General features: G+C 45.0%; 1 protein-coding gene across 1 annotated transcript in view; it reads left to right on the forward strand.

Moving 5' to 3' along the window:
- The first annotated feature begins 253 nt into the window (after nt 1–253).
- The window catches only part of LOC119957737 (RAS guanyl-releasing protein 1-like), a 133204-nt gene continuing 116397 nt past the window's right edge, over nt 254–17060 (forward strand). The window contains exons 1-2 of the mRNA XM_038785822.1: nt 254–467; nt 14094–14272. Of these exons, the coding sequence (XP_038641750.1) occupies nt 394–467; nt 14094–14272 (253 nt within the window). The 5' untranslated portion in view covers nt 254–393. The remainder of the gene's footprint in view (nt 468–14093; nt 14273–17060) is intronic.

The following is a 17060-nucleotide window of genomic DNA, read 5'->3' on the forward strand; positions in this document are numbered from 1 at the left end:
CATCTACAAAATATTAACATTTGTTGCAGACATCTGAGTTTCACTAATCATTATAATTACCACCACATTGCATGTGTGATAGGAACCTCAGCCAGCATTTTTAACTTTGCTTGTTACAGCATGTTAAAGGTGTCTTCTAAAACGGGCTGATTTGCATACATGGTTAGAAAAGGGCAGATCTTACAATGACTGGCAAACAGTTCTACTCCTTTCACATAAGCAGCTACTTCCTGGCTGGGGATTGATAAGATCTCAGTTCACCGGTCGGAAAGTTGTATCACGCTTAAAATATATTTCCTTTTGAAGGCAGACGTGAGGGGAGAGGAATCAGTTGATGCACAAGAAGCATGAGATGAACTCTGTCATTTTATTATCTGTTCTATTGTACAAGCGATGAGATACCAACAAAATGCAACATGTCAACCTACGGATAATATGGGAGCATTAGGAAGATACAAAGAAACTCAGTGAGTCAAAGTTTGTTACTCTTCATGTCTCTAACTTGCAGCGGTTTCCTTCCTAGACGTAAAGCATTTTGTTTGTTATTGACAGGCATTAAGCTTTGGTGACGTTGCCGTTCTTGTTCTGCTTCGAAGTATATTTAATCTTTGTATTTTGTCATGGGAATAGCATTTTGATTCTATAATAATATTCTTTGTGGCATACCTCTCATTTTGTTTTGCATTAATTGAAGTTTACAACTATTTGCATCTTGCATAGGAAGGTGGAAACAGATGTTTAACCCCTCAAGGCTTGCTTAAATCATGGCTTATCTGCATCTTAACAACATCTAATCAACCTTGGTTCCGTAATCAGTAATACCCATGCTGAACAAAGACCTATCAATCTCAGTTTTGAATGTTTCATCTGAGATAGTGTCAGCAGCTTTTTGAAGCAGGCCATTCCAAAACCTCTTGATATTTTAATAGTTCAGAAAATGTGATTTCTGCAAAAATATTGCACGTCTGAAAGGGAGTTGTGCCTATTATAAACTGAACTCCGGCTCGAACTCCCAGTATTAATAGTGCAAACTTTTCAAGATCTGAAACTAAATTGTTTTTAGAAGAGCCCAAACTGCAAATGACTTGTCCCAAAACAAACTCGGGAACTTGCCCATTTTCAGATCGGGCAGCTGTGGTTTGGGTTGTGGGGCGTTACAGTCCACTTTAATACTGGACTTATTTCTACCCTTAAATATTAAACAAATACTGTACCTTCAATTCCACAAAAGTCTCTGTAACTGGCTTCTATGCAGCTCCGCTTTCACAACTTGCTGATTTTTAAAAAATTTCACCAAGTTTGCAGTTACTCCAGAATCTGTTTATTTGGTGTATCTTGGCAGTGGGAGGTACTGAATTCATCTGAATTACAAAATAGCATTTAGTTCCCTTTTTAAAAATAAATTTAGAGTATGCAATTATTATTTTTTTTACCAATTAAGGGGCAATTTAGCGTGGCCAATCCACCTACCTGCACGTCTTTGGGTTGTGGGGGTGAGACCCATGCACAAGGAGAATCTGCAAACTCCACATGGACTGTGACCCGAGGCTGGGATCGAACCCGGGTCCTCAGTGGCATGATGCAGCAGTCTAACCACTGCGCTATTAAATAGCATATTAGAGCAATCATTTTTATGTTGCAATCAGAGTTTGACCTTCATTGTAAAAAAAAGGGCTTGCTAAGCTTGTTTTGCTGTTTCACTTCTCCTGATTATTATTTGAATGATGTCCATGGTCCATCCTTGAAATCTGCACTGTCTTAACTCGCAATTAGAGTTTCACCCGCTGCACATTTTCCACTGCACACTTCTCCAAAAAAAGTGAAGTGGAAGTGTGAGTAATATCTTCAATGTACAATTACTTAAAATTAGGCCAATGGTTTCCTCATCTCCTGCCCCATGACAGCAGTATGCTTTGCCGATATTTAATGCTTGCAAGTGGAGATCTAATAAGTGTAGATGCCATCAGAACTTTCATTCTTAGTTTCAACCCTAGGAATATCCAAATTGACAAACTGATAATGGGAGTTATTTGAGAGGTTATGGTCAGTGGAAAAAGCTCGTTGGGAAAAGTGACTACGTGAATTTTGCAAAGGTGTGTTCTTGGCCATGCTGTTCATAACATTTTCAAAAATCTGGAAAAGGGTGCTTGTTGCATTGCCATCTGACTAATATATATAAGGGGTTTTCACAGTAACTTAATTGAAGCCTACTTGTGACCATAAGCGATTATTATTATTATCATTATTATTATGCTAGCATTCAATAAGGTAAAGTCACCATAGTCCCAGATGACCATTGGGTGCTTTACCCTTTAAGGGGGCGAGCTGACAAGTGGTGATTTAACCTGAGGGTCAACACACCTCAGGTGAGAAAGCGAACCTTCATGAATAACCTCAGCAGGCATGGGAATTGAATCCACGCTGCCGGCCATGTTCTAAATCACAAACCAGCTGTCGTGTCAAAAACCACCTAGATAAACTAAGAAACAGCGTTGACCTGATGGGATAGGAAATGTGTGAAGAATTGAGTATTTGGCCTTAAGGAGGTCAGGTTTTTTTTATTCAGTATTATCTTTCCATTGTCAATGGACATTCTAACAATGTAAAAGCTCCCTACATCATAGAAACTCAGAAATGAATTTTGTTTTGAAATAAAGATAGAAAATGCTTGAAATACTCAGCAGCTCTGGCAGCATCTGTAGAGAGAGAAACAGGTTTAGCATTTCAGGCTGATGACCTTTCGTCAAATGTGTCATTGACCTGAACAGTTAACCCTATTTCTCACTCCGTACTCTGTTCCCAGAACTGCTGAGTATTTCCAGCAGCTTCTATTTCTATTTCCAATTTCCAGCATCTGCAGTATTTGCTGTTGTATTAATGAAGTTGTTTTCACGGGAGCTTAAATATGGAAGTACAAATAATATAGACAAAAGCAAGTATTTAACTTGGACCGCTGGCACAGAATTACAATACAAAATTAACAATTACCTCACAAGTAGCAGATCTGTGGTTAGATTCTAGGTAAAAGTAATTACTGCTGCATCACTTAACCCCTTTAAAAAAAATGAACTGGGCATCTGGAATGATTGAGATTGAACAAAGGAAAAATAAATATAGATAAAGATAGAAATGCTCTAATCATTTAGGAAAACATAGTGGTTGCTAACTTCACATGCCAATTTGGGTGAGGAAGGTTACTTGGTCCATCTTAATTCATTCATCCAGGAAAATTACAGTATTGCCACATGGCAGAATCAAAAAAAAATGATTCCAATGTTTTTATCTCCATTGCTGTAGTTGGAAGCTTATTCATGTTGATCACTCATTGTGCAAAGAAGAATTTCCTGATATCTATCGTAAAGTGCCCTTCTCCAGTTTATAACTGTGCTTATTAAATCCAATCCAGCATTGTTTAGCCCACTTAACATATCTTGTCCACTTTATTCTGTATTTTCTGAGCTGTTTCTTGCAATTCGACAGCCCCTTTGTTTTTTAGGGTGGCTGCAAATACAATCACTTTTCATTACGTTTACGAATCCAGGTCATTTATATAAATTAGCAACAGTATTGGCACTGAGAGCTGCTACACCAACCCCCCCCCCCCCCCCCCCCCCCATCTACATCATAGCTCATTTAATGAATATTTGTTTCCAAATTATTAAACCATACTTGAATCCATTATCAGGGTATACCCTGAATGTAACCAAGAAGCCAGTATTGGAAGAATACAGATATTTCAGAGGGTTGCAGGACTGAAAGAGGTTATAGGGAGAGGATAAGGCCATGGCCATGGAGAGATTTGAAAGCAAAGATGTGAATTCAACCCCTCCTCCCCGTACTCTATTTGTTTTAGCTGCTCACTCATTTCATCAAATTTAGTCTTCTGAAATTCTATACATAGCTCCTTGTCTTCAGTATATGACTCCAAGATCATGTTCAGCTTATCATTAAGTGATTGTCCAGCAATGATGCATCTTCTGTTTCTGCGTTATTTACAGATACCAGATTGAAATAAACATTGCGTCTTAGGGATTTCTTGAGAGAACAGGCCAAAAGGCGATGGGGACCATTACAATCTCTTGCCATTGAATCCAACTTGCCACATGTTGACAGTATGGGTTAAACAAATATCTCAAAGGTTTATTGATTAGACAACATAGAACATTACAGCGCAGTACCGGCCCTCCGGCCCTCGATGTTGCGCCGACCTGTGAAACCACTCTAAAGCCCATCTACACTATTCCCTTATCATCCAAATGACAATCCAATGACCATTTAAATGCCCTTAATGTTGGCGAGTCCACTACTGTTGTAGGCAGGGCATTCCATGCCCTTACTACTCTCTGAGTAAAGAACCTACCTCTAACATCTGTCCTATATCTATCTCCCCTCAATTTAAAGCTATGTCCCCTCGTGCTAGCCATCACCACCCGAAGAAAAAGGCTCTCGCTGTCTAATCCTCTGATCATCTTGTATGCCTCAATTAAGTCATCTCTTAACCTTCTTCTCTCCAATGAAAACAGCCCTAAGTCCCTCAGCCTTTCCTCATAAGATCTTCCCTCCATATCAGGCAACATCCTGGTAAATCTCCTCTACACCCTTTCCAATGCTTCCACATCCTTCCTATAATGCGGCGACCAGAACTGCATACAATACTCCAAATGCGGCCGCGCCAGAGTTTTGTACAGCTGCAACATGACCTCATGGCTCCGAAACTCAATCCCTCTACCAATAAAAGCTAACACTGTACACCTTCTTAACAACCCTATCAACCTGGGTGGCAACTTTCAGGGATCTATGTACATGGACACCGAGATCTCTCTGCTCATCCACACTACCAAGAATCTTACGATTAGCCCAGTACTCTGTATTCCTGTTATCCTTCCAAAATGAATCACCTCACACTTTTCTTTTTTTTTTTAAATAATTTTTATTGAGAAATTTTGATTTTATACAACAATAACGCACCTTAGTAAAATACCGAAAATAACAATAATATTAACAATCATATACATTCGCCCCATCCCCATGAACAACCCAGCATTTTAACAACAACGCAAATTAACACACTATAAAGTTACAGAATAAACACTACAATAATGCACCCCCCCCCCCGGGTTGCTGCTGCTATTGACCCAGTTACCTATCTCTGAGCCAGGAAGTCCAGAAAAGGCTGCCACCGTTTATAGAACCCTTGTGTTGATCCTCTCAGGGCAAATTTGACCTTTTCCAATTTTATAAATCCCGCCATGTCACTGATCCAGGTCTCCACGCTTGGGGGCCTCGCATCCTTCCACTGTAGCAGAATCCTTCGACGGGCTACTAGGGACGCAAAGGCCAGGACCTCGGCCTCTTTCGCCTCCTGCACTCCCGGCTCCATCCCAACCCCAAAAATCGCGAGTCCCCACCCTGGCTTGACCCTGGATCCAACCACCCTCGACACCGTCCCCGCCACCCCCTTCCACAATTCTTCCAGTGCTGGGCATGCCCAGAACATATGGGCGTGGTTCGCAGGACTCCCCGAACATCTGGTGCACCTGTCCTCACCCCCGAAGAACCTACTCATCCTAGTCCCGGACATGTGGGCCCGGTGCAGCACCTTAAATTGGATGAGACTAAGCCTCGCATATGAGGAGGAAGAGTTGACTCTCTCCAAGGCCTCCGCCCAAGTCCCGTCCTCTATCTGCTCCCCGAGTTCCTCCTCCCATTTAGCCTTCAGCTCCTCCACTGATGACTCCTCCACCTCCTGCATTACCTTATAGATGTCAGACACCTTCCCCTCTCCTACCCACTCTGTCCATCGTCCCCTGCGAGGGCAGCAAAGGGAATCCCTCTACCTGTCGCCTAGCAAACGCCTTTACCTGCAGGTATCTGAATATGTTCCCCTGGGGAAGGCCAAATTTATCTTCCAGTTCCCCCAGGCCCGCAAACCTCCCGCCAATAAACAGGTCCCTCAATTTGCTGATGCCCGCCCTTTGCCATCCCCTGAATCCCCCATCCGTGTTCCCCGGGATGAACCGATGGTTGCCACCCAGTGGAGCCTCCATCGAGCCCCCTGTTTCCCCCCGATGCCGTCTCCACTGTCCCCAGATTCTTAGGGTCGCCGCCACCACCGGGCTCGTGGTAACCCTCTTGGGGGAGAGCGGCAACGGTGCCGTTACCATGGCACCCAGGCTCGTACCTCTACATGACGCCATCTCCATTCTTTTCCACGCCGCCCCTCCCCCCTCCATCACCCATTTACGCACCATTGACACATTGGCTGCCCAATAGTACCCCAGAAGGTTGGGCAGCGCCAGCCCGCCTCTATCCCTTCCTCGCTCCAGGAACACCCTCCTCACTCTCGGAGTCCCATGTGCCCACACAAAGCTCAGAATACTGCCGGTCACTCTCCTAAAGAAGGCCCTGGGGATAAATATGGGCAGGCACTGAAAAAGGAACAAGAACCTCGGAAGCACTGTCATTTTGACGGACTGCACCCTCCCCGCCAACGACAATGGCAGCATGTCCCACCTCCTGAACTCCTCCTCCATCTGATCTACCAGTCTGGTAAAGTTATGCTTGTGGAGAGTCCCCCAGTCCCTGGCCACTTGCACCCCCAGGTACCTAAAGCTCTCCCCTGCCCTCCTAAGCGGGAGCCTACCAATTCCTTCCTCCTGGTCTCCAGGGTGCACCACAAACACCTCGCTCTTGCCTAAGTTTAATTTATAACCTGAGAAGGTCCCAAACTCGGCTAGTAACTCCATCACTCCCGGCATCCCTCCCACTGGGTCCGCCACATACAGTAACAGGTCGTCGGCATACAACGACACCCTATGTTCCTCTCCACCTCGCACCAAGCCTCTCCACCTCTCTGAATCTCTCAATGCCATCGCCAGCGGCTCGATTGCCAGTGCAAACAACAAGGGGGACAAGGGGCAACCCTGCCTGGTCCCTCGGTAAAGCCGGAAGTACTCCGACCTCCTCCTATTCGTGGCCACGCACGCCATCGGGGCCTCATATAGCAGCCTTACCCATCTTATGAACCCTTCACCAAATCCAAACCTCCCCGACACTTCCCATAGGTACCCCCACTCCACTCTATCGAAGGCCTTCTCCGCATCCAGCGCCACCACTATCTCTGCCTCCCCCTCAATCGCCGGCATCATAATGACATTCAGCAATCTCCGCACATTCGTGTTCAGCTGCCTTCCCTTCACAAAACCTGTCTGGTCCTCATGCACAACCCCTGGCACACAGTCCTCTATCCTGGTGGCCAGGATTTTTGCCAGCACCTTAGCATCCACGTTGAGGAGAGATATGGGCCTGTATGAACCACACTGCTGGGGGTCCTTGTCCTTCTTTAAAATTAACGAGATCAGTGCCCGGGACATCGTCGGGGGCAAAGTCCCCCCTTCCCACGCTTCGTTGAGTGTCCGCACCAGCAAGGGGCCCACTAGGTCCACGAACTTTTTATAAAATTCCTCCGGGAACCCATCCGGCCCCGGTGCCTTCCCTGACTGCATCTGCCCGATCCCCTTAACTAGCTCCTCCAGCTCAATCGGCGCACCCAGCCCCTCCACCTTCTCCTCCTGCACCTTCGGGAAAGAAAGCCCGTCGAGGAACCTCTTCATTCCCCTCCTCTCCCCCGTTGGCTCCGACCGGTACAGTTCCCCGTAAAAGTCCTTGAAGACCTCATTCACCTCTACCCCCTTCCGCACCACATTCCCACTCTTGTCTCTCACTCCAGCAATCTCCTTAGCCGCATCCCGCTTACGGAGCTGATGAGCCAGCATCCTACTCGCCTTTTCACCATGTTCGTACACTGCCCCTTGTGCCTTCCTCCACTGTGCCTCCGCCTTTCTAGTGGTCAACAAATCAAATTTAGCCTGCAGGCTGCGCCTCTCCTCCAACAGTCCCTCCTCTGGTGCCTCTGCATACCTCCTGTCCACCTCCAGCATCTTTCCCACCAGTCTATCCCTCTCACTCCTCTCGCTCCTCTCCCTGTGTGCCCGAATGGATATCAGCTCCCCACGAATCACTGCCTTCAGGGCTTCCCAGACCACCCCCACCTGAACCTCCCCCGTATCATTCACCTCAAGGTACCCCTCAATACTTGCCCGGACCCTCCTACACACCTCCTCCTCAGCCAACAACCCCACATCCAACCGCCACAACGGGCGCTGGTCCCGCACCTCCCCCATCTCCAACTCTATCCAATGCGGAGCGTGGTCGGAGATTGCAATGGCCGAATACTCGGCCTCCTCCACTCTCGGAATCAGTCCCCTACTCACCACGAAGAAATCTATCCGAGAGTAGACCCTATGTACGTGGGAGAAGAAAGAGTACTCACGTGCCCTCGGCCTCACAAACCTCCATGGATCCACTCCACCCATCTGATCCATAAACCCTCTCAGTACCTTGGCCGCCGCCGGCCTCCTACCCGTCCTAGAGCTGGACCGATCCAGTGAAGGATCCAACACCATATTAAAGTCCCCCCCTATGATCAGACCTCCCGCCTCCAGATCCGGGATCCGTCCCAACATACGCCTCATAAAGCCCGCATCGTCCCAATTTGGGGCATACACACTAGCCAGTACCACCTTCTCTCCTTGCAGCCTGCCCCTAACCATCACATACCTACCCCTCTTATCCGCCACCACCTCCGATGCCTCAAACAACACATTTTTCCCCACCAGAATCGCCACTCCCCGGTTCCTCACATCCAACCCCGAGTGGAAAACCTGCCCCACCCATCCCTTCCTCAGGCGGACCTGGTCCGCCACCCTCAGGTGGGTCTCCTGCAGCATTGCCACATCCGCCTTTAGCCCCTTCAGGTGAGCCAGTACCCTTGACCGCTTCACCGGCCCATTCAACCCTCTCACATTCCAGGTGACCAACCGGATCAGAGGGCGTCCCGCCCCCCTCCCCCGTCGGCTAGCCATAGCCCGTCGACTGCCCGCCCCAGGCCAGCATCCCCTGCTCGACCCCGTCCCCATAGCGACAACCCCTCACCTCTGTCCCCCCAACCCCCACCAGCTCCTTCTTGCCCCTACCAGCAGCAACCCGGTATTCCCCTTTCCCCCCCTCCCTTCCCCCCCAGGCTAGGAACCCTCCCAGCCGCGAACCGTCCTCCATTGTACTTCCGTGGGTCAGCTAACTTCTGCTGACCCCGGAAACTCCCGGCAATAGCCCGACCCCTCCCGAAGTGGGATCATCCCCCATCCTATCCCTCCTCCTGGCACCGCTCCAGCGCGGGGAAGAACCAGTTAAGGCCCCACCTCCCCCGTCACCGTCTCCACCCCCCAGCCCCGCAGTGCGGGAAACCAGAGGAAAGCCCGCGCTTTCGCCCTGCCCCACCACACCCTTCTGACGCAGCTCCCAAATATCAGCCCCCCTCCATACCCCCACTCCGACATAGAATACAACATACCCCCCCCGACCCTCCCCGCAAGATACACAGCCCAAACAATGCCTCAAGCACAAAAACAAAAACATAGCAGAACAACCCCTCCGTAAATAACCATATCAAAATTGCAAAAGTACTAAAACAAGACGAAAAAAACCGAAGAAAAAGAGAACACAGCAACAGCCGAATCCAGCACTAATATCTTACAGCCGACCTTGCAACCCCCAACCCCTAGTTCAAGTCCAGTTTCTCCGTCCGCACGAAGGCCCACGCCTCCTCCGGGGAATCGAAATAATGGTGCCGGTCCGAATAAGTTACCCACAGGCGCGCGGGCTGCAACATTCCGAACTTTATCTTTTTTCTATAAAGCACCTCTTTCGTCCGATTAAATCCGGACCGCCGCTTAGCCACCTCCGCACTCCAGTCCTGGTAGATCCGTACTACCCCATTCTCCCAATTGCTGCTCTTCACCTTCTTGGCCCAGCGCAGCATGCAGTCCCGATCACTGAACCGGTGGAACCGCACCAACACCGCACGCGGGGGTTCATTCTCCTTAGGCCTCCTGGCCAGTACTCTGTGTGCTCCCTCCAGCTCCAGGGGCAGATGGAGAGACCCGGCCCCCACTAGCGAATTCAGCATTACAGCCACATAGGCTGTCAGGTCCGATCCCTCTAGCCCCTCCGCAAGGCCCAAGATCCGCAGGTTTTTCCGCCTCATGCGGTGATCCAGCTCCTCGAAGCGTTCCTGCCACTTCTTGTGGAGTGCTTCGTGCCCCTCCACCTTACTCACGAGGACCACGGCCTCCTCCTCTCGTTCAATGGCCTGCGTCTGCAACTTCTTGAAGGCAGCACCCTGGGTGGACTGAATCTCTGACAGCCTTCTGTTTGTTTCCTGCAGAGAGCTCAGTACTTCATCCTTGAATTCTTTAAAGCAGCGCAGGAGATCAGTTTGTTGTTTCTGGGCCCAGAGTCTCCACTCCTCTGGAGCTTTGTCGGTGGCCATCTTGGATCCCTTCCCCCGTTTTTTCTGAGGAGCTGCTGCTGTTTTTTCCACCTTTCCACTCCGAGTTCGAGTCATGGACTGCAGGGAAAGTCGTTCAGCACACCTTCCCCCACCGGGAGACGTCGAAAAATTTCCATTTTGGGCTCTCAAAAGAGCCGAAAAATCTCTTTAAAACGGGAGCTCCCACATGTGTGGCTTACTGCTGCATAACTGCCACTGGAAGTCACCTCACACTTTTCTGCATTAAACTCCATTTGCCACCTGTCAGCCCAGGTCTGCAGCTTATCTATGGCCCTCTGTAACTTGTAACATCCTTCTGCACTGTCCACAACCCCACCGACTTTAGTGTCATCTGCAAATTTACTCACCCATCCTTCTACGCCCTCCTCCAGGTCATTTATAAAAATGACAAACAGCAGTGGCCCCAAAACAGATCCTTGTGGTACACCCCTAGTAACTGAACTCCAGGCTGAACATTTCCCATCAACCACCACCCTCTGTCTTCTTTCAGCTAGCCAATTACTGATCCAAACCGCTACATCACCTTCAATCCCATACTTCCTTATTTTCTGCAATAGCCTACCGTGGGGAACCTTATCAAACGCCTTACTGAATGTTCTTGCTTTGGAAGCAGTGCAACAAAGGTTTACCAAGCTGATTCCTGGGATGCTGGGACTGTCATATTTGAGACTAAGAAGGTTAGGATTATATCCATTATATTCATGAGAGTTTAGAAGAGTGAGAGGGGATCTCATAGACACCTCTAACAGGATTAGACAGGGTAGATTCAGAAGAATGTTCCCAATGGTGGGGGAGTCCAGACTAGGGGTCATAGTTTTAGCATAAGGGGTAAACCTTTTATGACTGAGGTGAGGAGAAATTTCTTCACCCACAGAATGGTGAATCTGTGAAATTGGATATGGAGTGACTCCCCTCAAATTACAAGCCTCTGGCGAGAGACTGGTGACTTGTTCCAAGAAAAAAAAATCACGATGGGAACAGATGAATGTCTGCCTTGCGCACCACTAGGTGCTGGAAGAGAAACACCAACTCGTAAAAATCACTGGCATTTAATGCAGCTTTCTCTGTTCTTATCCTGAACAATATTGCTCCTGGTGTTTGACTAACAGGATGGAAAAAAGAAGTTTCAGCCCAAATCATTGATTTTTTTTGTGAAAGTGAAAACCAATACACCATTGACATAATCTAACACTTCTCCACTAAACTATCCTGGATAACCCAGACACTCATGGGACTTCTGCTCTCTTTACTTTCCATTGCTGCTATGTGTCTTGGTCATACTTTCAACTGAAGTTGCCATCCCTTCCAAGATAGTCTCCAGGAATTTAAGATGAATCTCCAGGACACTGCTTCCAGGTACCCTGGAGAAATAGTATTGGCATTTAAAAAAAAATCAATTTTCTTTGCAAACTTTAATTTCTTTGTTGAAAGAAAAAATGGAGATGGTAAAATTGATAATTTGACAGTCAATAAATGTCCAATCTGGTAACAGTCTCCTCAATTTCCAATTAGAATGGGAGGTGATGTGCGGTTAGGATGAATGCATTGGGTGACTTATGGTGGAACCTAAATGCAGAACAGTCATGTGACAACACCTTTAGGAGTATTTCCAATCAGAGTTGGCAACCCTAGTTTTAGCATCAGTGATGTACCACAAATGAGGAAGAACCCTCCCAACCTCCACATCCACAATCCCTTGGTTTACAAAATCCACCTCGGAAATGCTAATCACCAGTAGTTCTTGATCCATGCAGGCTGAGCTCACCCACCCTATGCAGTTTTTACATCAAAGGCCTGACCTTGCAGAGCCACGATGGAAATCTCAGTGTTGAGAAATAAGGGTCATAGTTGAACACTTTTCTGTGCAAGTTGAACCACTGCCTCCTTAGCTCTGCAATATTTTCATGCCCACAAGCTTCCAAGTACCTGCACTCATCTAATTCTGGCTCCTGAACATCTCCAATTTTAGTTGCTCTGCCGTTGGTAGACTTAGACCTCACGCAGTTGTTCAAATAGGTTGGTAATCAGCCTGCTAACTATTCCAAATCTTCCCCATTATTTCCCAAAGGGGAAAAAGCGTGTGAAATTATAAAACAAACAAGTAAATTGGTGGCCATGCATTCAGCAGTCTAACCCAGGAATTCCCTGTGCAAACCTTTCCAACTCTCAATCTCTCTTTCTTTAAGATGCTCCTGAAACGCTACCTCTTTGACCAAGCTTTTGATGATCAGCGTTGATCATCTTATATGGCTTATTTTGTTTTACAACGCTCATCTGGAACATTATGAAAGTGTTGTGTTAAAGTTACAATACATGCATTTTTGGTGGTTGTTGTTGAAATGTTGAACCTAAAGCATTATTTACTTTTACATGAAAAGCAACAATCTGCTGGTTCTGGAAACCTGAAATAAAAACATCAGGTATTGGAAACGCTTAACAGATCAGACAGCATCCATGAAGAAAAATTACTGTGAGAACTGATGATGATCTGACCTGAGTGCTTTGAGAAACTTATGTTTTTATTTGTATTTGTTATTTACTTCTTTGAATGGTGCTGCAATTTTTAAGGTCCGTACAGAATCTGTAATATTCTAAATATAATTTCAATGACAAGCACAGGTAAAGGTAAGATAAAGCAGCATTTCAGGAATTTAGTAAATCTCTCCAATGCTAAGGTGACAGCTTTGAGAATTATTAGCTGTCCATTTCTAAAATTACTAGAAGCTAATTAAGAGATGTAAAATGTCCCCTCTAGAAGCAGTACTGTATGAGTGAATTTCACCTGCTTGCGGTCGAAAATTCAGTTCAGTGTTCACTACATATCCATACCAGTAAAATGAATGGAAGATAGCCATTGATAATGATAAATTCTCGGTTTAAATACATTTTGTTCATGTATTGGGATTTGCAAATGTACATCACCAACATTCCCCATTGTCAGGACTATAAAAATTGCATCCTAAACATTGGCCAACATTTCTAAATTCAATTTGGAAGCTTGCAAATAAGTTGGAATAACAAATAATATTGATTTTTTAAATTAAAATCTGTTACTGACGTAAACTACTTTTGGAATTCCTTTAGTGTCAGAATCGTGCCAGTAAACTCCAGTTCTGCGTTTTAACATGTTTTAAATAATTTGTAGAAAATAAGATTGTCTGTTAATTTTTTTAAAGTGGCATTTGGACGGTGTATTACTGGCACTTTATATAACAATGTTAATGACCTAGATTTCAGCTTACCCAATGGCATGTGACATTCAGATAGGTTGTAACATTCAGCTCCATGCCATGAATCGTTTACATCAAAAGTCTATGTTTTTAAAACAATAAAAGAAACAAGTATTTTATGCAAATTTAACAATAAGTAAGAGTCTCTTCTATATGTGCGCTTGTTGGTTAGAGACTTGACTTTCTGTCTGTTCCATGACCAGTTGATTTGAAACAACATGCTTGTGTTCACAGGCTACAGTGAACTTTTTTTTTTGTAGAGTTTGAATTTGCATATGAAATGCAGCCTCCACAATGTGTGCTATTTGCTTCAGTTGCCAATGGATGATGGCTCCTACCAGTCCACCTCGAGGGGGTTTTGCTTTTATACTCTGTGCTCTGCCCTGATGGTATACTCATGTGAGATTCAGCTGAGCATCTGACACTTCTCCAACTGCTCTTTCATCTTCCAGGAAACCCCAGCAAGAATGCACAAACCTTAAAGTTGCAACTGCATCTAGGCAAAGAAACTACGGTGTATCCAGCCTAAACCTTGCTCCGATCAGTCGGGTGAGCGTAATGATGTCCCTGGGACAGCTAGCTAAGGGGGCTAGCTTGGATGACCTAATCGAGACCTGCATTCAATCCTTTGGTAAGATTTCCTTTCCTTTCTGTAGAGCACATTGTTCACTGTGGATTGAAACCTTATCAATAGGTCTTTTCCCTCAACAACAGCTCATAGCAGCTGCCTTTCATTTAACAACTGTTTCATCATTTTGTAGAGTTGCTTTCTTTTAAATAAGTATGATTTTATTTTGTGATTTTTAGAACTATAAATGCATTTTGGAAGGTTATCTGATTAATGCATTTTGAAAGGTTATCTGATTTAACTGCCTATCACAAAATGTTTAATGGTCATTTATACCGAACAACTGTTGAAGGGCTTTATAAAATGTCATTTTAAGACCAGGTTTATAAAATGTCATTTTAAGACCAGGTTTTACTGTAGACAATCTGAAGCTATCACAGCTAGTTAACATGGACTACAGAGTATGCCTGTATAACATGGGCTTTGTTAAAAATAAATACAACCTTGGACAAAATATTTAATTGCATGGATGACAAAATATTTAATTGCATGGATACATGATTAAAAATCATTCTTTGATTTCAAACACGAGAAACAATAGAATGATCAAAAAATAAATCTTTAAAATATCAAAATAATCAGATTTAAATTATTTCATCATATTCAGATAACACAGCAGAAAGATTTCTTATGGTTATTCCTTCTGTGCAACCATGTTCCAAGGAATTATTTTTGATATGATGGGCTGTAATTGAGGGCTTGTGATGATAAGCTCCAACAATTTATCTTGCCTGAGCTCTGTGAGAGAAATGAATTCTGCCACAATACTGAGGAGAGTGGATGAGAACTGATGTGGTTCAGAAATGAATTTACATGTGCCTGTCTTTGTTTTGTACATACCTGGATCAGGGAGAAAGGTCGATCAGATAGAAACCAGTGTGTTTAACCAGTTTGAGAACACAGTATTCGTTATGACTAGCTCACAGAGTTCATCTTTCACAAGTACTTTGCAAAGCTCTATCAATTTTGGCAACTTCCTGTCAGGGTTAATAATGGGTTAGCCTTAAATAGATTGGCAGCAAAAGAAAAACACACATATAAATAATTATCAAACACCTGATCCAGACATTTTCTGCAGAGAATTGTAAAGCTGTATGTTCCTACTTGCATCAATTTGATGATTATTAAGCTTCAAAGCTTATGTGAGATGGCAGGATGGCATTCCGACTTTGTTGGTCAGTTTAGTTGTCCTTGAAAGACAGAAGATGAGATATATATTCTCCCTTATTCGGATGTTCTTTTACCTCTGCATAATACCTCTGGGAGCATCAGTCACAGGAAAGAAGTGTCAACATCCAGTGTGCGGTTTGGATTACAGTTTAAAGGACTTGAATAAATAAATAGGTGCTTAACGGCCAGCACGGAGGTGATGGGCTGAATGGCCTCTTTCCGTGCTGTAAAAGCTCTATCACTCTAAATAATCCCAAACAGCCAGTGTAAACCATTAATATTTGCACTACAGCCCTGCCAGGAGATAGATAACATGATCTCTCTGTTATTGAATTATGTTATTTCAAGCCTCCCACTATATCAATCCTGTTTCCTGGGACACTTCTTTGCTATGCATGTAAAGTTAAAGAAAAGTTGCTTTACTCAACCCTCATTATAAACGTCCCAGATATCCTTTAACATTACACATCTGGGCGGAGTATTACGGCCCCATCCCACTTTGGCGGGACTGGAAAGTCCTGCTGTTGGGAGGGGCTGTAAAATTCAACTCAACATATTTTGGATTTTACGTTATTTTGCTGCTTGATGGACTTGTGTATATACTTAAAAAGCAGCATGCAAAACTGCATCAAGATCAGCCCATCAGCATAACGATGTATTTCCTCATACTAATGTTAACATATCTCTCTATTCTGCTCAGACTATTTCACAGACTGAGAGCAAGCATGAAACAAAATCAAATTTCTGCTTTGTCATCATGTTCTTGTTTTAATAAATCTAGAGCATCCAATTCTTTTTTTTCCAATTAGGGGAAAATTTAGCGTGGCCAATCCACCTACCCTACACTTTTTATTTTTTGGATTGTGGGGGTGTGATGCACGCAGACATGGGGAGAATGTGCAAACTCCACACAGACAGTGACCCAGGGGTGGGATCGAACTCGGGTCCTCAGCGTTGTGAGGCAGCAGTGCTAACCACTGCACCACCGTGCGTCCTTTAGCCATCATGTTCAAATTGCTTGCTAATATCAGATTATAATGCCATTTAGACAGTAATAATTCGAGATATGAAATACTTAAGAAGCAAACTGTTTTGCAATGCCATTATCAAAGCTTCTTCAGGATACAACATTGGCTGTATAGCAAGCTTTGTGGTTGATTGGCAGCTGTCATCTGGATTGTTTTCTCTAATCTAGAATTACTTCTGTTTATGATGGTTGTAATCTTTGGAAAATTCATCCTTCTCAAATACACTCTTAATAGAATTCTAGAAAGAGCATTCTAGTTAGGCCCACTCCCCCATCCCTATCCCCGTAACTCCATAACCCCAAGTAACCTTTGGACAGTAAGGGGCAATTTATCATGGCCAATCCACCTAACCTGCACATCTTTAGACTGTGGGAGGAAACCGGAACACCCAGAGGCAGCCCACGCAAATAACAGAGAGAAGGTGCAAACTCCACACAGTCACACAAGGCCGGAATAGAACCTGGTTCCCAGGCACTGTGAGGCAGCAGTGCTCACCACTGTGCCACCGTGTGTTGCTGTCATGATTGTCCAGCCAACTGTGGCAATCATCTCTTCAACTGCAGTTGGTTGATTAAACCATCATTTGTTTCTGA

Source organism: Scyliorhinus canicula, chromosome 2 (assembly GCF_902713615.1).
Source record: "Scyliorhinus canicula chromosome 2, sScyCan1.1, whole genome shotgun sequence".
In the NCBI taxonomy this organism is placed as follows: Eukaryota; Metazoa; Chordata; class Chondrichthyes; order Carcharhiniformes; family Scyliorhinidae; genus Scyliorhinus; species Scyliorhinus canicula.